The following is a 23,180-nucleotide window of genomic DNA, read 5'->3' as shown; positions in this document are numbered from 1 at the left end:
TATTATTAGTTGTGAACTTAAATTTAGATTTTGCTTTATACAGCAGATTATTGCAATTTCAATTAATGAAGAATTTTTAATTGTTTTTTAACCTAACTGCATAGGAGTTTTGCTTGCAAAATACATGCTATTGTGCTTTTTTTACGTTAAATGTAAATTTTAATCACAAGACCAAGTGCTGAGTCTCAGAATATTGCAACTGCCCACTCATTTTGTATTTCCATATGATTTTATGTTGTGATTTGTCATGTTCTTCAGAAAACAATGTTTATTGTTTAGCTTTATAAACGTAAGAAGTACTTTAAGAGTTGGACCTGATTGGGAAAACAAAGAATTTGAGCTGGTCTTAAATGGACATGTATTTCTTGAAATTATTGTTCGAGAAAGTTTAATTTATTTGATTTGTATTTCTTAGAGATACTTATTTTGCTAAGAAAAGTGGAAAATATAGGTAGAGCTCGGGAATGGAAAAGGCTGCATTCGTTATTATGTGGTGTTATTATAGGCTTCCCAAAGGCTAGCAGGAGATAGTGGAACAGATATGTCAGCAGCATATGGAAAGATGTAAAAGCAACAGGATAGTTGTAGTGGGTGACTTTAATTTCCCCAATATTGATTGGGACTTAGTGCCAGAGGCTTGGATGGTGCAGAATTCGTTAAATGCATCCATAGAAACATAGAAAATAGGTGCAGGAGGCCCTTCGAGCCAGCACCGCCATTCATTGTGATCATGGCTGATCGTCTCCAATCAATAACCCATAGAATCCAAGAGGGTTTCTTGACATCACACATTAATAATAGTGAAGGGGCCATACTAGACATTGTAATGGGAAATAAGTTTCAGTAGAAGATCATTTTCGGAACAGAGATCATAACTTCTTAAGTTTTCAGATAGTCATGGATAAGGATCAGAGTGGACTTTGCAGGAAAGTGCTAAATTGGAGAAGGCGAATTACAACGGTGTTAGGCAGGAGCTAGGAAGAGCAGATTGGAAGCAGCTGTTAGCCCACATCTGATATTTGGAAGTAATTTAAAGGCCAGTTGGTGCGGGTAAGTCCATGTCTTACAAACTCGATTTGAGTTTTTTTTGGGGAAGGTGAAGAAGATGATTGATGAGGCTAGGCAGTGAATGTTTTGCACATGAACTGTACCAAGGTCCCTCCTGGTAAGCTGATCCAGAAGATAAGGCATATAAGATCCATGGCTTGGCAGATTGGTTTGAAAATTGGTTTGGCCATAGTAGACAAAGGGTAGGGTGTTATTTTGGCTGGAGGTCGGTGGCTCGTGATGTTCTGCAAGGATCAGTGTTTTGAATATATATAAATATTTTTGGACAAAATCAGGTGGTTTGATTAATAAATATGTAGATGACACAAAAATGGTTGACTTGTGGGTAGTGAGGAAGTTTGTCAAAAGATTCAGCAGGATATAGATCAGTTGGAAATATGGATAGAGAAATGTGAGCATTGAGGTCAAATGCAAGAGGAAAATATACAGTATATGGATGGACCCTTGGTGCATTGGTGTTCAGAGGGATTGGGGGCAAAAATCTAGAGCTCCCTGAAAGTGCCAACACAAGTAGATAGGGTGGTTAAGAATACTTAGGGCATGCTTGATTTCATCCATAAGGTCCGTAAGGGTGTTGTGTATAAAAGGATGAAAGTCATGTTGAAACAATATAAAACTTTGGATAGGCAACATTTAAAGTATTGTGTGCAGTTCTGGTTGCATTACATGAAGAGTGTGGAGATTTTGGAAAGGGTGCAGAGCTTCACTGGAGATGCTGCTTGAATTTGAAAGTATTTGCCTGAAGGAACAGTGGGATAAATTTGGACTTTTTTTCTGGTGCTGAAGGGAGAGGGGGCAACCTGACAGAAGTATATAAAATTATGAGAGCCATAGACAGGAGAGAAGGTCATAGTCTTTTTCCCAGGGTGGAAATCTCAAATACGAGAGGGCATAGTGTTATGGTCAGAGAAGAATGTGTAAGAGATGTGTGGGGAAAGTTGTTTTACACAGAGAATGGTAAGTGCCTGGATGCATTGCTAGGCGTAGTGGTGTTAGCAGATACGATATGAGCCATTTAGATGGCATGCAGGCAAATGTACATATAGTTTAAATTGGCATCATAGTCAGCACAAACATCATGGGCCAAAGGGGCTATTCCTTTGCTGTACCTTTCTATGTTTTATGTTCTTAGATTAATATCAGTAACATATTTGATTAAACGACTAGAATCTGTTTTCATAAATGCTTTATTTTAAGAAGGCAATGGAATTTCAGTGTGTTGGTACAGTTTCATTAATGGATGCCATGTGTCATCTTCTATACACTGCTTGCTGGTTGAAATAGAACCAAGTACTAGTTTGCCATGAAATAGCATGTAGTAGTATTTATGGTGAGTCGGGGTTCGTGTGCAAATACTGACCAATGAGAATCATCCCTATTTCAGTCTGATTCATGGCCAAATTGTCATCAAGGTCACTAATCCCAACACTAAACCCACATATGACTAATTTGTTTTAATTAGTCATTTATTTGTTTGCCCATTTTCCCTTATCAATCAACCCTTTGGCCAATTTTCCTCAACTAATCTAAAGGAAATTTTATTCTGTTGACATCTCAGAAAGAAGTTGGTTGAGTGCAAACAAATCAAAATTTTACAGGGTATTTATAGTCAGCAGAATTAGAAGGTTCTCGTGCGTTGGAATCTTGGTCTTAGAAGTGAATGGATGGTTTGCTGACCCATCCAGTACCATGCCAAGTAATAATTCAAAAGCAATATACTCCAGATGCTGGAATTATTCAGCAGAGTAATCTCGGGCGAGAGAAATAAACACTGTTTATTATTAACAACTTTGCATCAGAACTGGAAAATAGAGGATGGAAGAGCAAATAGGAGGGCAGAGAAAAAGGAAAAAAAGTAATTGATAGCATGGAGACAAAGTGTTAGTTGGAATAGAAAAAATGAAAAAGTTACGTAACTTTCTCTGATGAAAGGCAATCCACTGCAAATATCTCTGTTCCTCTCTCCTTCTCTCCTGCTAGATGCATTTTCACAATTTAATGCCATGCAAAATAATTTTGATATAGTAATCTCTCTCAGTACTCAGTAATGATTGTTTGGTTCTCTTTCAGTTAGGGAATTATATTATCTCCTGATGTGAACCCCTGATGTGAGCAGTCATGAATATGCCATAAAAGTGATTAAAAAAATGTTTTTCCCTTTCATTTTAATTCCTTGATTGCTGTGTGGTCTTTCTCACAGTCCACTTGCTGACGACAGAGCGGTTAGAATGGGGGTGGGATAGGGAATTAAAGTGAAAATTAATTGGATGCTTAGTTGTCCTTATCTGCCATTGTTAATTCTCTCTCCCATGCCTAGTTTATTTTTGATCTTTCATTGTGAAAATTCTGATAACCACAACCTGGTTTGCTAACTGTTTCTCTCTCCAATGTTGCTGCTTGATCTGCTGAGTGCTTCTAGTATTTAGCTTTTGTTTTGGGTCTTCAATCTCTGCAGTTTTCTGCTTTAAGTACTGTGCAACAAAGTGATATTTTCTACTGGAACAGCTGGTTAGCCCTCCTAATTTACCTTTCTCACCGGATACCTACAAATAATGAATCGGAAACATACAGAACTGACATGTTGTGATTTCCCCAAAGGAAATATGTTCTAAAATTGTACATAGATTATTGATGGCTATCTTTAACTAATGTTTAATGTCCCTTTTGTTATAGCCCTGGAAGAAAACGGGACTTCTCACCAGTGCCCTGGAATCATTATTTTGAAACAATGGAAGATGTCATAATTAAGAGGGGAAAAAGTAAAGATATATCCTTTATAAAATTCCAGTGCACTACAAGGCCTGTACGTTCGTATATAAGTCTGGTCTTGATCAGGAATTCAGTTTAGCTTATTGGTTGCATTTCTAGATTTATTTTGTGTCCCACAACATAAAATAACGTTGTCTCCATCAGCATTAAAAGTCTTGAGGTTGGTTCATATTTTTATTATTTTTAAAACCAACTTGAAAATATGTTCCACGAGGGGATATGTTTCACCCCCTCTCCTATCCTTTGATCATCTTCAATCTAATGTAAAAAATGTATAACACTAGCAAGGTTACAAATGTTGTTGTGATAGACAATGAGGCTATTTTAATCTGGCCATATTTAGAGGATATTATACATTATCCTTTAACCCTTATATGCTTTTTTATATTTTGCATGTAAACCTTAACTACATGTACTCTTTTCGAATCTACAAAAGTGGATCTGAAGGACCTGTCCTTTTATTATTACATGGAGGAGGCCATTCAGCCCTCTCCTGGGCAGTTTTTTCTGTAAGTAATTGCAAATTTTAAAAGGAAATTGGTTGTTGTTTAAAGTGAAATTGGCCAAATATCTTTGTATACCGACAAGTAAAATTATGATTATTTTAAGATTATTTCAATATATTCTGTGATTTAATTCCTGTTACGTTTCACATTTCTGTGCTTGTGCTTGCATGTTTTAATAAGAATAAAATCTTTGCTTTCTTCAGAAGGTTGGCCTAAAATTCAATAGCACTACATACCTCTTAGTATCTCCAACTGATTGTTCTGTGTTAGTGGGACTGGAGAATGAATACCATTTAGGAAATTTGCTGTTTACAAAACTGGCCCTGCACTTATCTTGCATTTTCTTTGCTTTTTACTAATGGGTGCTACAGCAAGTAAGAATTTCATTGTCCCGTCTGGGACATATGACAATAAAACACTCTCTCTTGGTTCTCTGACTAATGAAATTTAGGTCCTAAATTTGATGCATCATAATAGGGACTGAGATAAATATTGTTTATTCTGCCTCTTTATGACCAAAATTTGTGTTGGATTAACAATTTGATTTCCACATGTGAAACCTTTATGCCTTTTGTAAATTACTGGATGCCACTAAATTTGGCAGCTGTGTGAACTGCAAAAAGAACAGTAATGGGTTACGGTGATAAAACAAACGGGTGGAATGGGCAGTGTATTGCAGATGAAGTGCAATGTGAAGTGGTTAATTTTGATGTTGATTGAGATGAAATAAACGAGGAAGGATTTGTCCGAAATGTAATTTGGCACGGTGGTGCAGCGGTAGAGTTGTTGCCTTGCAGCACCGGAGACCCGGGTTCAATCCCAACTATGGGTGCTGTCTGAGCGGAGTTTTACGTTCTCCCCATGACCGCGTAGGTTTTCTCCAAAGATCTTCGGTTTCATACCATACTCCAAAGACCTACAGGTTTGTAGGTTAATTGGCTTGGTATATGTGTAAATTTTCCCTAATATGTGTTGGGCAGTGTTAATGAGCAGGGATTGCTGGTCGGCACGGACTCCCTGCTTTCTCTAAACTAAATTAAACTAAAAGGGGTGCAGAATCCCAGATATTTAGTGCAAGAATTGAAGAAAATTACAGGAGTTGGTTGCGAAACCTGTTAATAAGGCTTGCGTAATTTGGGGTTTTATCAATAGAGGCACAGAATGTGAAAGCAGTGAAGCAATGCTGAATTGCTGAATGATTATAAAACACCAATGAGATAGCCATCATGAATCAGACTGTGCTAACCTAAACTGAAAAGAGTAAATTCTCTCAGGGCAAGGTTTGGCTTTTTGATATTTTCATAGTTTTTAATAACTGTTGTGATACTTCATAGTTAGCAGTAGCAATGCATGGATCAGTGCATGCAGAAGGGATGGGAAAGAAGGTGGCACGGCTTATTTATCAGTGTGCGAACTCATGATGTTTAGTGCTGAATTTACCATAATAACAATGTAATTGCAACATTATACATAATGGAACATTAAACACGTTTAAGTAGGTGAATGTTTTTATCCCAGAATGGTGGCAACATTCGAACAACAAAATTTATTGCCATTTCTTCTTGCCATGAAGTAATTTTTCACCAAAAATTGATACTGAAATTTCAAAATTTGGAATAAAAGATTAAATTTTTAATCTTTCTGGAAGATGTTTATTTGTAGATAAAGAGTTATTGCGATGTGACTTATTAGTTTATATAACTTTGATGATCTGTTATTTTTGACTACAGTCCTTGATTATCAGTCGTGTTAAATGCAGAGTTGTGGCAGTAGACCTGCGAGGCCATGGTAAGTTCATTTAAACTAACTTCTGATAAAAAAATTTAATGTTTAAGAAGGAACTGCAGATGCTGGAAAATCGAATGTAGACAAAAATGCTGGAGAAACTCAGTGGGTGAGGCAGCATCTATGGAGCGAAGGAAATAGGTGACGTTTCAGGTCGAGGCCCTTCTTCAGACTGATGTGGGGGGTGGGGGGTGGGAAGAAGAAAGCAAGAGGCGGAGACAGTGGGCTGTGGGAGAACTGGGAAGGGGAGTGGAAAGGAGAAAGCAGGGACGATTTTTTCCAATTTCAGGTAGTCCCTGCTTTCTCCTTTCTCCTTTACCCTCCCCTTCCCAGTTCTCCCACAGCCCACTGTCTCCGCCTCTTCCTTCTTTCTTCCCGCCCCCCCACACCCCCACATCAGTCTGAAGAAGGGTCGAGACCTGAAACGTCACCTATTTCCTTCGCTCTATAGATGCTGCCTCACCCGCTGAGTTTCTCCAGCATTTTTGTCTACCTTCTGATAAAAAATATATATTATTCTAGCTGCTAAAAATATTTGTCATTAGGTTTGATAAAGAAACCTCCATTTTGTTTCTTTTTAAACTAGTATGGCTTTATATTTTTATTCATGTTTCATCACTTTTAAGAACACAGTGGATCTGATTCTTTTTAGGAACATCTATAAGTTTTCATTGATTCAGATCCTTCTCTGAGACTGTGCTTCCCTGTGTTTAGTAGGCAGCACAGTGGCGTAGCAATAGAGCTGCTGCCTTACAGCACCAGAGGCACGGGTTCGTTCCTGACTGCGGGTGCTGTCTGTACGTAGTTTGAAAGTTCTCCCTGTGACCACCTGGGTTTTCCCCAGGTGCTCCGGTTTCCTCCTACACTCCAAAGGCGTATAAGTTTGTAGGATAATTGGTTTGGTAAAATTGTCAATTGTCAATTGTCCCTAGTGTGAGATTCAAAAATCACAAATGCTCTTGAGACAAATTCAGACAAAGAAGTGTTTTTATTAATTTCATATTCTGCAGAATAGGTGCCTCTCCTCTGATGTCCCCTAGAGGCACAAAGAAAATGGAGATGATTTCTATCTTTATACTTTTCTTCACTATGGTCACTACCTCATGTCTCCCCATCGAGTTTCGTCCAATCATAACATAAAGCCCACATTCCCACGAGAAAGTCCAGGAATGTCTCGGACCATCTCCTGACGTCAAAGACTCCCAAGGCCTTCTGCTGAAGTTTCTATCTGTTTGCTACTTTTTATCTAGAATTTCTCTCTGTTCTGTATATTGTTACTTTATTCTACCAGCAGTCTGGCTTCTGCTGATAAGCTAATTTCTTTCTAAGTTATATTTTTCAGAGTTCTAGTATAATTCAACCATCCCTATAAACCCTTTTCTCACACTAGTGTGTAGGATAGTGTTCGTGAACTAGCTGATCAGTGCGGACTCGGTGGGCCGAAGGGCCTTTTTCCATGCTGCATCTCTAAATTCATTATTTCTTTCTTGTATACCTTGTGCTTTGGCTCTCTGCCCCCCCCCTCCCCCCAACTACAAATGTTAGTACACGGTCTTAAACTTGCGTATACTCCAAATGTCTATTCAAGTATTCCCACTTTATGGTCCCACTCGCTCTCATCATTTATTATACAGCTCCTATCGATTTTCGAATCCACAACAAAGTACTAAAAGACACTAATCTCTTGGATTATGGACATATCACATTTGTAGTAATGTGGTCAGGAGCAAAATCAAATCCTTCGTGGTAGACCATGACGTTATGGCCACCTTATGCTATATTTCTGAATTCATCTTCAAAACCTATCGGAGAGCAATATGTACATTGTTTATATCATAAAACAAAATGATTTTCAACTACACAAAATTAAGCTTCTTGGTTAATAGAAACTATTCTTTTAGAAAATAGCCAATATGAGCCAATTTCACAGTTTAGTCTGAAGAAAGGTCTCGACCCGAAACGTCACCCATTCCTTCTCTCCAGAGATGCTGCCTGACCCCCTGAGTTACTCCAGCATTTTGTGTCTACCTTCACAGTTTAGTTTCTGCTAGAAATGAGTTCAGAGGCTACTGCAATTTTTGACTTGCTGCCCTCGTATATTTAGGAAAGCATTATCCTTAAAACACCATTAACCGGTAGTTCGTAAAACGCCCCTGAAGTAATTTCTTTACACGGTTTAACAGCATAACAAAACATGAGATTCTGGCACTAGAACTTTCTATGCTAACATGGTAACATAGACTATGTCCTCTCAGACTTAGAGATAAGTAGTGAATATTCTTAGGCATATACATTTTGACTTGATGTTCCCAAAACGTAGAGCTGAACAGAATATTTGTAAACCATAACATGTACAATGTTTGAGTCAGTTGTTTTGTCTCCCAGGGCTTGGGAGACAATTATTTCCAGGTGTCTGTAAGGGCATAGAGTTATATAGTATGGAAACAGGCCCTTCAGCCCATCGCATCTGCGTCAACTGTCAAGCATCCATTTACACTAATCCCATTTTATTCTCCTCTTATTCTTATCAATTTTTCCCGGATTCTGCCAATCACATAGATGCTAGGAAGAAGTTATAGAAGCCAATTAACCTACCAATTCACATCTTTGGAATGTGGGAGAAAACTGGAGCACCCAGAGGAAGCACACATGGTCACAGTGAGAATGTGCAAACTCCATATAGACAGCATTAGAGGTCAGTCTTGAGCCCAGATAAGTGGAGCTGTGAGTCAGCAGCTCCATTGGTTAAGTCTCCATGGCATCTATGAACTGTACTGCTGAGAAAATATAACATGGGGCTCCCTGGGTTACCAATGGTGACCAGTGGAAATCTGACAACGCTAGTTTTACCATACATTTTTAACGCATTTTTCAATAATTGAGCAATACTAATGTTTCATCCTATTAATGAATAACTATATACAGTGTGTAATCCATTATGGGTTGATTATGGATAATGTTAGTGCAATTTTAATGAAATTAAAGCATTATAGCATGTGTGTGGTGGAGAGTGAGACGATATGAGTAGCTACAGAAAATGGATGTTTCTGACATTGGAGAAATCAGCTTACGGGAAGTTCTCTGTAACAATCCATATGTAACCCAATGATCGCCTTTATTGAACTCATAATGCCATTTTCATCCAAGTTGAAACACCTGATGATTTTCTGCGCTTCCGCACAGATGCAAAGTAGAAATGGGTAACTTAGTCATTTTGGGTATGGTAGATGCAATGGCACTTTCTAACATAATGTTATGTTACATTATATAATGTAATGCAGTGTAACATGATATGTTATAAAAACCTAATTACATATGTGTAATAATAATAATAATACCAATTATTATTACATTATACCAACATCTCTGTTCTACTGTGGTGACTTGTAAAATTGCCAATTTACCTCCCATTCACTTATGTGATACATAGAACAGTACAGCACAGGACAGGGTCTTTGGCCCACAATGACAGTGCTGATCTGATGCTATGTTAAAGTAATACCATCTGCCTGCACATGGTTTAATCCAGGGGTGTCAAACTCGTGGCCCGCGAAGGGATTCAATCCCGCCCGTGGGATGATTTCCCCGTGCCAGAGCGGGCTGCAGCCGTTCCTGGTGCCGGAACGGGTTGTGTTCACACGTGCACTACGCGATCCAGCGCGCATGAAGTCGCATTTTGCCCGCGACCTCGAAATACCGAAAAGAAAAATAACTTGCTTCACACGTTCCCTTAAAATGTTCCTGCTGTCACCTTTTGAGCTATGCTCACTGGCTTTTGAAATTTCCACCCAAGGAAAAAGACTCTGATTATCTACCCCTCCTATGCTTGTTTCTATCAGGTCATGCATCAGCCTCCGATGCTCCAAAGGAAACAGTCTTTCATAAATATAGTGTAGAATTCCTTTTTTTCAGAAATAAAATATGTTCATATTTGTGCAGCTCATTTTACCTTGGCAAAACATCCCAGGACTTTTGGCTGGACATATAATCAGATCAGCAGACTTGCAGATCAGAAGCCTCTTGCAGGAGCAGGTAGTGGTCAAAAGGTAGTGATGTTTAGAGAGAGAAATCTAGAGCTTGACACATTGGTAGCTGAAAGCATGGCTGCCACATGCAAAACTATTTGAGCATAAACATCAATCTCAGGAATGTAGCTGTCTGGTATGTTTGGAGGAGTTTACAATGACAGGAATGGGCAAACTCTTGAAGGGATTTGAAAATGGGGTTGCAAATCTTAACATTATTGTGTTATTTTACTAGCTTCTAAGTGAACAATATTGGGTCAATGTCATGAACTAGCCAGCTGTGGCTTTGGATGACCTCTGGTTTGCAGTAGGTACTGCAATGACAGCAGGTCAGGAGTACATTGGAAAAACTAAATGTAGCACAGGCACGAGATGAGCGTTTAGCAAGAGCTGGACTGACACAGGAATGGAGATGTTCTGTCTTAGAAATGGCAGGGTGAATGTTCCATGGCTTGAGGTCAAATAGAACCACAAAGTTTTGACCAGTCTGAAATAAAAATAGAAAACTAGGGAATTCTAAAGGTTCATAATCCCATGAGTGAAGAAATTTCACCTTTCCTCGGGCCTTAATCTCATCTACTGATGTGTGGACTCCTATATATCGACGAGACCAAGCGCAGACTCGGCGATCGTTTCGCTGGATATCTCCGCTCAGTCCACCTAAACTTATCTGATCTCCCGGTTGTTAAACACTTTAACCCCCTCCCATTCCCATACTGACCTTTCTGTCCTGGGCCAACTCCACTGTCAGAGTGAGGCCCAGTGTAAATTGGAGGAACGGCATCTCATATTTCACCCCAGCAGTATGAATATTGACTTATCTAACTTCAAGTAACCCTTGCTTACCTTCTCTCTTCATCCCTGCCCCTTCCCAGTTCTCCAACCAGTCTGACTGTCTTCCCGATTAAATGTTATCTCTGTATGCGTTATTGTCACCATCTCCTAGCAATCAATGGTCAAGAAATCTACATTTTTCTTGACCATCATCCGTTTTGATGTCTCATTTTCACACCTTACACTTTCTTATCTCTGTCTCCCTCTCCCCTGACTCAGTCTGAGGAAGGGTCTTGACCCGAAACGTCACACATTCCTTCTCTCCAGAGATGCTGCATGTTGCGCTGAGTTACTCCAGCTTTTCGTGTCAATCTTCGGTTTAAACCAGCGTCTGCAGTTCCTTCTTGCACAAGATGTATGGAGGAGATCTGCAAGGATGTTGCCAGGAAAACAAAAAACTATTCTCTTTGGAACTGAGGGAAGATTTGGTTGATGTTGGTGAAATATGCGATGCTTGGATAGGGTGATAGGTCAATAACTGGCTGATATAGGTTTAAGGTGATATGTAAAAGTTTAATAATAACTCTTTTTAAATGGGGAAAACAGAGTTCAGGAAGTCTGAAACTCGCCGTATAAATGTGCGGTGAAGGCATAAACCCACACTTGAAAAGTACCTGGATGAGAATTTGTGGTATGATCAACCAGAGTAGGGACTGAGGACTGGCAGATGGAACTAGCCTGAATGGCTTTTTTTTTGTTTGCTATGAACATATTAAGTCAAAAGCTCTAGATTTCTGCAAGGCTAATTAATACTGGAGCGATGTTACTACAAATAAGCATGATAGTTCCTTTTTTTTGCTTATGTTTGTAATATGGGTAGTTTTCTGTTCATGAAAATGTATAAGCCAAATGCACAAGATCAAATCATAATTTATTTAATATGAAGGCAGGAAACCATCTGTTATGAAAACATTAACTGAAGGTCCTATTTATCTTTCAGGTGATACAAAAGTCGTAGACAGTGATAATCTTTCAGCAGAAAAAATGTCCAGGTACAAAGGCAATAAAGTAATTATTTTCATGTTGTAAATGATTCAGCCACCAAATTACAAATTGTTTATTTTGTACCAGTACATTCCTCCTCTGTGTTACTGCAAGGTCATTAGGGCCTTATCATAATTCCTCAGCAACCTGTGAAATGTTATTGTGTGTGGGCTGTTCCATCTGTTGACAAGATCTCCCATTGTGAGCTACATCCTGTCTAGCAGTTTCTGCAGTTACATCTTGAATGTGAAATGCAAGTGTTCCAAAAAGATTGCAAAACTTTTAATAATATGAATAACTAACACACACTTAGCACGGCCGAAACTGTAGATAGTTTTCTATTTACTTTTCCATGGTTAGATTTACATCAAAGCTTTGAGAGGAAAATAATCTGTGGATTCATATATTTATGATTTTGGTTTCAAAGTTTAGTTGTTAATTGTTGTGGGAAAATAAAAACAGAAAAAAAAAAAAAATTTTGACAGCTAATCTCGAATGCAGTTATTACTGTGAAATAGTTTTTCAGCTTTGTTCTAGAATTCTACTGGCAACTGAGTACAGTCATTGTAGTCAATAGAGGCATAGGAAGGGCACTGAGCCCCACAAGCCTATTATGCCATTCAGATGGATCATGGTTATTCTTTACTTCAAATCCATTTATTTCCTTTTGCTCCATGTTCTTGATGCCTATTAAGAGAAACAAAACATCTAAGCCATAGAGTGATACAGTGTGGAAACAGGCCCTTCAGCCCAATTTGCCCATACCGGCCAATATGTCCATGCTACACTAGTCCCACCTGCCTGCGCTTGGTCCATATCCTTCCAAAGCTGTCCTATCCATGTACCTGTTTCTTAAACGTTGGGACAGTCCCAGCCTCAACTACCTCGTCTGGCAGCTTGTTCCATACACCCACCACCCTTTGTGTGGAAAAAGTTACCCCTCAGATTCCTAATAAATCTTTTCCTCTTCACCTTAAAACCTATGTCCTCTGGTCCTCGATTCACATACTCTGGGCAAAAGACCCTGTGCATCTACCCGATCTATTCCTCTCATGATTTTGTACTATGGATCCGAGTACTGGATATTTGAATTGAACCAGAATCCAATGACGTTCAGAGGAGAGAATTCCAGTTTTTGTGACAATATTGGTTCCTATATTAAATCTCTAACTCTAATTTTAACATTATTACAGCATTTTCCCATTAAGAGTAAAACATTTAGTTTTTTCTAAACTGTGGAATCAGGTTATCATATTAACAACACCGTTTGATCACCCTGCAGCCATTTATAGAAACTCATTAATAGAAATAGTATTTACGCTACATGCCGCTATTATTCATCTATTTATGGCCTGATTATTATTTTAATGATGTATATGTGCTGTAGCTCTGGAAAGTAGTTGTATCTTTCTCGACCAGCATAAGTCAATGGCTTTGTGCTGCACAAGAGGCTTGAGCTGAAGTTGAAAGGTAGCAATTTCTATGTTTATAGTGTTATAATAAAGGGGCTTTCACCCTCTTACAATAGCACGGCAATAGTTTATTAGGATTTCTGACGTAAAAGGGTAGTGCCACCGAGCCAATCCCGACCGTCCTCTGAGAGGGAACTGCTATTTCTAATTCCAAAATAAAACCAGAAATTGCTGGAAATAGTCAGCAATTTAGTCAGTATCTGAAGAGAGGGAGAAACAATTAAATAATATTGCAGGTCAGTGATTCCTCATTGGAACAAATGGTAGTTTTTAAACATCACTCGACTGCACCCTTGCTCTTGCCCCTGAGTAGCCAGCTGAAGCTGTATTACCAAAGCTAAGACGGTGATGATCCAGGCACAAAGATGGTTAGGTTTATCTTTCATTTGTATTTGATTTATTATTTATTGTTTCCTCCACTGAAACTCAGTAGCCTGTCATGAGTCGTGCTGCAAAGGAAGTGTCATTGCATGAGAGAAGAGAGGCAAAGGCAGGCACTAAGCGAATGCACATGATTGACTTCTTGTTTTTATCTCAAATTTAGTTTACTATGGGTTTTTTTTGCGATCAGTTATTTTTGCATCATAATAAAGTAAATGCTGATATTTAATGAGAGGATGACCTGTTGATCTTTGGTCTCTATTGGCCAAATATGAAAGAAGCAATGATCACTGGTAATCTGGGTTTATTTTGAACCCAGATAAGGGTAGGTGGATTGTGTACGTACGTTTTATCCCAATCTAAATGCCTGTTTTTGAAATATAGATGCTGGTGGAGAAATATCATTTCTGACATTAAGCTCATTGTTGGCTCTGATTCAGCAACCTATTTTTGTGAACACGTATGTGTGCGCACACACATATACACATTCCCTTTAACACTGAACTATCAGCTGCAGCTGAGACTTGAATGTGTCAGCTGCACTTGACTGTGGTTTATTGAATATTCCTAATTTTAATTCTCTCATCCTTATTAAAAATACTTTCACTTCAAAGTGTTCTTTCAGGCTGAATATTTAATTACATCAGTTTTCGATGCAGCAGACCTTAAAATGTTTAATATTATCCAGGCAATTAGAAAAATAAAATGTAATGAAAAACACTGATAGCTACAGTAAATGCCAGTATGATGCTCTTGGATAATGGATAAATAATAAAACAACTGACTCCTGTATATTCTATTGATATGTGGACTTCCAAAGGATGTTTGTGTTGAATGTTACTGCAAAATCAAAAATAGAACAGTTAATAAATATAATTTATTCCAGAGTTCTTGCTATTTAAACTACTATTAGTTTCAGGAAAATACCCAATGACTCATTGCTAATTTTTTTATATATTTGAAATACACTGCAACATTGCAAAAGTACTCCATTAACTCAAAATTAACCCTATTCTAGGCACTGAAAAACGGCAATTAAAATGTATTTCAAATGGTTTAGGTCTGCATGTTTTATCTGCATGTTTTATCTGCATCAGTTCATTTCTACTCTCAATATTTATTTTAAAAATAATTTTATGTATTAAATGATCAATTTGATTTGGCAAGATCTGCTAGTTCTGTCTTTTCTGACTGTTTTAGAAGCTTTTGGAAAGTTGTTTTTCATTAGCTAAAAAACAGTTTTAACTGATTTTCAGCTTTTAAAGAATCCAGAAAGAAATATGATCAATTCAGTTCTTTGGTTTCTACCTCTACATCAAAATGCACGAAACGTGAAGACATAAAATTATTCGTAGCATCGAAAGATTTTTTATTGCATTTAATGTAGCATGCTAATTTCCTTTTTTATCAAATCTGAACCACCTTTTCAATTCTGGAGGTCGATGAAACAGGTCTTGAATTTGGCCTTGGATTGAATGATAATTGTTCTATTTATAGATTACTCATTTAACACTAAAGGTTAACACATTCATGTAACATACACAATTTATGCATTGAATTTTGAAAGAACAGCCTTGGGATAAATATCTTGACACCAGGCTGTTTGGTATATTACACCAAGATGGGATAACTCACCTCGACATAGTACGGTTTGAAATGGTCTATCAGTCAATTTTGTTGAGAATGATTATGTGTTTATATTTAAAAAAATATATATATATTACTCCTTTACAGGGATGTTGGAGATATAATTAACACACTATACGGTGCAAATGCTCCCCCAGTTCTGTTGATTGGCCATAGTATGGGGGGAGCAATAGCAGTTCATTCTGCAGCAAAGAATCTTGTTCCATCTCTCCAGGGCCTCTGCGTGATTGATGTGGTGGAAGGTGGGTTATTTAAATTACTATGGGAAACTTAAAGAACAAAGTTGTTTTAGTCTTGTTTAAATGTAGATATTAGGTCCCCCGCAGTCATGACTGATCATGGGTAATGCATCCTGGTTGGATGCAAGCCTGGGCGATGTCATATGGAGGACAGGCTGTGACCCATGCAGCTCGTCCTCTCCACGTCGCTGGGCCGTTACAGTTTGGCACCAGCGCCGTCGCAGGAGCTGCCAGATCGAGGTTATAGACAACGACAAACTGCCTTAGGGACTCGGACTCCGGATTTTTCTTGAGGTTTACTCCAGGTGCCTTTTCCATGACTGGATATGGCCACAAGGCAGTGGAGGTTTTCCCTCTCCTAGATGGACTGCCTTCCCAGGCTGACGAGCCCCATCTGCCCGAGACCCGTGGGGGCGGGAGCGTCTACCTTCCCGTGCAGGTCTATAGCACCTGCCCACTGCCCAGAAATGTAAATATCATCAGAGTAACATCTTAGTTTAGTTTAGAGATACAGCATTGAAAAACAAGCCCTTCGGCCCATCGAGACCGCACCGACTAGCGATTACCCGCACATTAACACTATCTTACACACACTAGGGGCAATTTGCATTTTTAAAAATATATCAAGCCAATTAACCTACAAACCTGTACGTCTTTGGAGGGGGAGGAAACCGAAGATCTCGGAGAAAAACCACGCAGATCGGGGAGAACGTACAGACATGCATCCATAGTCAGGATCGAACCAGGGTCTCTGACACTGTAAAGCAGTAGCTCTACCACTACATCACCGTGTCGCCCAAGAGTAACAGTGTTTGTAAACCACTGAGTAATATATGAATTTTTACTGTTAATGAATGTATAAATAATTTCCAAAGCATTTAATGATTTTTTTAAAAAAACATTTCTAGGCACAGCAATGGACGCTTTAAACAGCATGCAAACGTTTTTACGAAGTCGGCCGAAAATATTCAACTCTGTTGAAAGTGCCATTGAATGGAGGTGAGATTATTTTACCTTTCTGACTATAAGAAGCTCCTCCATCTCTCAGTTTCAGAGGGAGGCCCCCCCCCCCCCCCCCCCCCCCCCCCCCCCCACCCCCCCCCCCCCCCCCCCCCCCCCCCCCACCCCCCCCCCCCCCCCCCCCCCCCCCCCCCCTTCAGGTAGCCTATTATTTAGTGGGCAAGTGCAATGGGTCTAGAAGTCATAAGTCCCTTCCAACAGTAGATAATTATAGTAAAATCTGTAAGCTATCTTTTCATCCAAGTGCCATGTCAACAAAAGCATTCCTGTCTGGTTAGAACCTTGGATATGAAATGTCCATGCTGTTGTTCTTTCTGTGGTATGTTGCATTTCGGGTTGAAAGTTGGGTATTTGGAAACTTTGGAACCCAAAATTAAATTTGAATTATCTAGGAAAACTTGTTAAATAAAGAATATGCAGATGATTTGAAATTAGGAATGATTGAACAGTGAGTATTAAACCAATGGTCAGCTAGAGGTGCCATACGATTTACACAGATTTTTTTTTTATTCATTTGAGATTTGCGCATCACTGTGCAGGCCACAGTTTATTATCCATGCCTAATCGCACTCAAAATAGTGGTGACCAGTTTGCCTTGAGCTGCTGCAATCAGTTGGACTAAGGTGCTCCCATAGTGCTTTTGAGTATGGAGTTCCAATAAAGAAACACCAAATTATTTCGAAGTCAGGATTGTGAACGAATTAGAGGGAAACTGTCAGTGGTGGTGGTCCCTTACACATTCTGCCTTTGTTCTTTTAAGTTGTAGAAGTTGTAAGCTTGGGGGAAGCTGTTGAAGGAGCTTTGGCGAGCAGATAGAGTGCATTTTGAAGATGGTAATCATTCTCATTGTAGACACAAAATGCTGGAGTAACTCAGCAGGACAGGCAGCATCTCTGGAAAGAAGGAATGGGTGACGTTTTGGGTCGAGACCCTTCTTCAGTCTGAACCCGAAACGCCACCTATTCCTTCTCTCCAGCGATGCTGCCTGTCCTGCTGAGTTACTCCAGCATTTTGTGTCTACTTTTAATTTAAACCAGCATCTTCAGTTCTTTCCTACATCATTCTCAACGTTCTTGCTCTCCTTTTCAGCAAATTTGTTTTCCAAGTCACCAATTGCAGATTAATCATGAGCTTAGTCATCAGTCATTAATCATCAGTTTAGAGGATGAATTTATGTTAATAGTTGAAAGAATTATCAGGCTTTTGAGTCACAATTTCAACATGAGTTTTGAGTTATTTGGAAGTTCATTGTTCAATTGTCCTCATTTGTGGGAGCAACGTAAGCATATCTCACAATTTCTGTGGGTTTGGTGCTTGCATCTTCGGTATAACAAGAGGAATAAAGGCTTCCTTAATCACAGGCTCTGCATTCCCAGAGACTAAAAATAGTGCACCTCAAAGAGGGCTTTATTCTACAGCAATGTATTGAATCAAAATAATTGCAGTTCACTAAGGGGCAGGAACAAGGAGGATCAATTTCACCAGATGGGTATTATAGAGCTCTGCAACCTGCAATAACACGAGTTGTTGCACAAAAGTCATGTACTTTTTCCGTGTCTAACTGAGTCACTGTTGCACTAAACCTAATACCTCAAGGTCATTTTGGTCTGCAAGTAAAATATAAAGTTTCATATTTGAAGTATCAGATTTGCAGGTACCTGATTTTCAGTTTTCAAAATAATTGATTGCATATCTTTCCCTATGGATATGACAAAGTAGGGACACACAAAAGTTTTTAGAATATTTTGCATCTCCCCTAGATGAGCCATGCATGTACTCTAGTAGAACAATTCAGAGTCTGCATCAATAAGAATAGGCAGTGTGCTTATTGAATAGTTATTCTCTATGTAGATTCTTGCTAAGATTTCTGGTAACTCGCATGATATCTTACACAGAAAATAGGTGCAGGAGGAGGCCATTCGGCCCTTCGAACCAGCACCACCATTCATTGTGATCATGACTGATCGTCCCCTATCAATAACCCGTGCCTGCCTTCTCCCCATATCCCTTGACTCCACTAGCCCCTAGAGCTCTATCTAACTCTCTCTTAAATCCATCCAGTGACTTGGCCTCCACTGCCCTCTGTGGCAGGGAATTCCATAAATTCACAACTCTCTGGGTGAAAACGTTTATTCTCACCTCAGTCTTAAATGACCTCCCCTTTATTCTAAGACTGTGGCCCCTGGTTCTGGATCCAACCAACATTGGGAACATTTTTCCTGCATCTAGCTTGTCCAGTCCTTTTATATTTTTATATGTTTCTATACGATTCCCCCTCATCCTTCTAAACTCCAGTGAATACAAGCCTAGTTTTTTCAATCTTTCCTCATATGACAGTCCTGCCATCCCAGAGATCAATCTCGTGAATTTACGCTGCACTGCCTCAATCATAAGGATGTCCTTCCTCAAATTAGGAGACTGAAACGGTACACAATACTCCAGAGGGTTCTCACCAGAACCCTATACAACTGCAGAAGAACCTCTTTACTCCTATACTGAAATCCTCTTGTTATGAAGGCCAACATTCCATTAGCTTTCATTCACTGCCTGCTGTACCTGCACGCCAACTTTCAGTGACCAGGTGTACAAGGACGCCCAGGTCTCGCTGCACCTCCCCCATACCTAACCTAACCCCATTGAGATAATAATCTGCCCCCTTGTTTTTGCCGCCAAAGTGGATAACCTCACATTTATCTACATCATACTGCATCAGCCACGCAGGTTTAAGGTGAGGAGGGGAAAGATTTAATTGGAACGTGAGGGGTGATTGTATGAAATGAGCAGCTGAAGGAGGCAGTTGAGGCAGATACTGTCGCAATGTTTAATAAACATTTTGAAGGTACATGGATAGGATATCTGGAGAGATATGGGCCAAACGCAGGCAGGTGGGACTGGTATAGATGGGGCATGTTGGTTTGTGTGGGCAAGTTGGGCCAAGGGGCCAGTATCCACACTGTATGACTAAGAATAAACTGTGGACCATTTTGTCTTTTCGGGGGTAAGGTCTGGGAGAAGATGGGGATCTCGATGCACTCTGACAGTGTAAAGCAGCAAATAAATTCTGCTCTAAAAAAATGCAGATTGTTCTGATGTAATTGAGATTTGTATACTTTCTATTCCTGGCTTATGTAAAGACCAAAGGATGATAAAACTGTTCAATGCTAATAGTTGCTAAAAAAATTAGTTTGAAGTGAAAATTAGAATCTGGAACAGAGGTATCGGGTGTTCAGCTGACTGAGATAGTGAGGACACAGCTTCAGTCAGTCTGAGGTAGCAGTCTTCCAAAGTGAAGCTCATGTGCCATCTTCGGGTAGTTATTTAACTAACAGCCACCACCAAAAAATGCAATTCGTAAACACCTATCATACAGATTTTTAGAATATAACAATTATAATTCTTCTATCTTTTTAATTTTTCTTCGAATTACATAGAAAACATAGAAAATAGGTGCAAGAGGCAGCACCGCCATTCATTGTGGTCACGGCTGAATTATGCTGCTCTTTTATAACAGGAAAGTAATTGGCTTTTTAATCAAATTAATCTCAACATATGTGAACATGATTTTTAACCCCCAAATCAATCTCTGTTTATCGGATAATCATGTAGAAGGTGATCTGCCATTCTTCCTCAATGTGACATCAGTTTTCTATCCTTTGTGCCTTCTGTAAGAAAAGTTTAATAATTTGTCTTCTACCATGCTTAGATAATCGATGGAAATGAAAACATTCAGCACAAATAAGAATAGCCTCAGGGACAAATACATTGTTATAACTAAAATATAATAGCTGACCGGGACCTCCGACGCTTCGCCCGCTGACCCGGACTCCACTCCCCGCGGGCCTCCAGCAGTGACTCTACCGATCCTCGCCATTCCACCGCCCACCAGCAGGCCACAGTCTTGGCCTTACCTGAGTCCAAGGCTCAGCACCGGGCCTGAAGTCACCAGGTTGCAGACTCTCACACCACGCGGTCTGACTGTGGTGGGTCCTAGTGCTCTTTCCCCCCCCCCCCCCCCCCCCCCCCCCACACATTGAAACAGTGGGTGTTCCACTGGGTCTTCCCCCTCCCCCTTGCACCATATGACCCCAGCTCCTCCCCACCCACACTACAGTCTTCATGCCCCCCTCCTCCCTGACCACCCACCACCCCACCACCAGACATCGCCTCGACCTCAGTCCGTTAACCTGCCTTCCTCCGGCCCCAACCCCCATCCTTGCCGTGTGTTCACCATCCCCCCTGACCTCCCCCCCTCTGATATCGAACGTTCTGCCCTCAGCAGAGGCCTCACCTTTGTTCCCCTCCGTCCCCACCTCAATGAGTTCCGTGTTCACCACAATGTGGAGCTCTTCTTCTGTCGCCTCCGCATCCAAATGTTCTTCCATGGGAAGGAGTCCTCACCCCCTAGTGATGACGGTTCTCCCGTCTCCAACGGACCCCCTCCTCTTGGACTCCCCCTCATGGCCATCCACCTGCTTTAGACCTTTTCATTTTAAACTGCCGATGGGACATCAACTGCCTCAACTTTTCCTCTGCCGTTTCTCACTCTAACCTCTCCCCCCCCCTGAACGTACAGCCCTCCACTTACTCTGCAACAACCCCGACTGGGTGATCAAACCTGCCAACACGGGAGGTGTCGTGTTAGTCTGGCGCGCTAACCTCTACCAGTCTGAAGCCAGGCCCCAACACCTCACCTCACACCTCCTCCTACTTATCCTTGGACCATGACCCCACAGACGAGCACCTAACACTATCACTGACTTCATCACTTCCGGCTCCCTGCCCTCCCAAGCCTCCAACCTCATCGGTCCCCAGCCCCGCACGGCCCGATTTTACCTTCTCCACAAATTCCACAAACCTGACTATCCTGGCAGACTCACTGTTTCTGCTTGTTCATGTCCCACAAAACTTATTTCCACATACCTCGACTCCATCCTATCTCTCCCCCATCCCCTCCCCACCTATGTCCAAGACACCTCACACGCTTTTCGTCTCCTCCATGACTTGCGTTTTCCAGGCCCCCACTCCCTCATCTTCATCATGGATGTTCAGTCACTCTACACCTCCATCCTCCACCAGGATTATCTTAAAGCCTTCCGTTTCTTCCTTGATCGCAGAACCAACCAATCCCCATCTACTAATACTCTGCTCCGCCTAGCGGACCAGGTCCTTAGCCTCAACAAATTTTCTTTTGAGTCCTCCCATTTCCTCCAAATCCAAGGCCTAGCTATTATGGGCATGCGCATGGGCCCCAGCTATGCCTACCTCTTTGTAGGATATGTCGAACAATCCTTGCTCGAGGCGTACCGTGGCCCTATCCCCGAACTCTACCTCCGCTCCATTGATGAATGCATTGGTGCCACCTCCTGCACCCATGCAGAACTCACTGACTCATCCATTTCACCACTAACTTCCATCCGGCACTCCAATTCACCTGGACCATTTCCGACATTTCCCTACCGTTTCTAGACCTCACTATCTCCATCGCAGGTAACAGACTACTGACCGACATCTATGACAAACCCACTGACTCCCATGCCTATCTGGACTATACTTCTTCCCACCCTGCTTCCAGTAAGAACTCTATCCCTTATTCCCAATTCCTCTGTCTATGCCGCATTTGCACCCAAGATGAGGTGTTCCAAACCAGGGCATCTGAGATGCCCTCATTCTTCAGGGAACGAGAGTTCCCCTCTTCGACTATAGATGAGGTTCTCATCAGGGTCTCCTCTATATCCTATAGCTCCGCTCTCACTCCCCATCCCCCCCCACTCGTAACAAGGGCAGAGTCCCCCTTGTCCTCACCTTCCACCCTACTAGCCGTCACATACAACAGATAATCTTCCGACATTTTCGCCACCTCCAACGGGATCCCACCAGTGGCCACATTTTCCCATCTCCTCCCCTTTCTGCTTTACGCAGAGACTGCTCCCTTCGTAACTCGTCCCTTCCCACCCAAACCGCCCCTCCCCAGCACTTTCCCTTGCAACCGCAGGAAATGCTGCACTCGTCGCGTTGCCTCCCCCTTCAACCCCATCCAAGGACCCAAGCAGTCTTTCCAGGTGAGGCAGAGGTTCCCCTGCACCTCCTCCAACCTCATTTATTGCATCCGCTGTTCCAGGTGTCAGCTGCTCTACATCGGTGAGACCAAGCGCAGGCTTGGCGATCGCTTCGCCCAACACCTCCGCTCAGTTTGCATTAATCAACCTGATATCCCGGTGGCTCAGCACTTCAACTCCCCCTCCCAATCCGAATCTAACCTTTCTGTCCTGGGCCTCCTCCATGACCACAGTGAGTCCCACCACAAATTGGAGGAGCAGCACCTCATATTTTGCTTGGACAGTTTACACCCCAGTGGCATGAACATTGACCTCCAATTTCAGGTAGTCCCAGCTTTCTCCTCCCCTTCCCCTCCCCTTCCCAGCTCTCCCACAGCCTTCTGTCTCCCTCTCT

General features: G+C 41.0%; 1 protein-coding gene across 2 annotated transcripts in view; it reads left to right on the top strand.

The window, feature by feature from the left end:
- Positions 1-23,180, top strand: part of ppme1 (protein phosphatase methylesterase 1) — a 36,902-nt gene that overhangs the window by 5,761 nt on the left and 7,961 nt on the right. For both annotated transcript variants that reach the window (XM_055636570.1, XM_055636569.1), the window contains exons 2-7: positions 3,742-3,835; positions 4,254-4,346; positions 6,074-6,131; positions 11,928-11,979; positions 15,559-15,713; positions 16,619-16,709. In XM_055636570.1, coding sequence (XP_055492545.1) covers positions 3,742-3,835; positions 4,254-4,346; positions 6,074-6,131; positions 11,928-11,979; positions 15,559-15,713; positions 16,619-16,709 — 543 coding nt within the window. The remainder of the gene's footprint in view (positions 1-3,741; positions 3,836-4,253; positions 4,347-6,073; positions 6,132-11,927; positions 11,980-15,558; positions 15,714-16,618; positions 16,710-23,180) is intronic.

Source organism: Leucoraja erinacea, chromosome 6 (genome assembly GCF_028641065.1).
Source record: "Leucoraja erinacea ecotype New England chromosome 6, Leri_hhj_1, whole genome shotgun sequence".
NCBI classification, from domain to species: domain Eukaryota; kingdom Metazoa; phylum Chordata; class Chondrichthyes; order Rajiformes; family Rajidae; genus Leucoraja; species Leucoraja erinaceus.
Note: the sequence above shows the minus strand (reverse complement) of the source record. Positions and strands in the feature narration are given on the sequence as shown.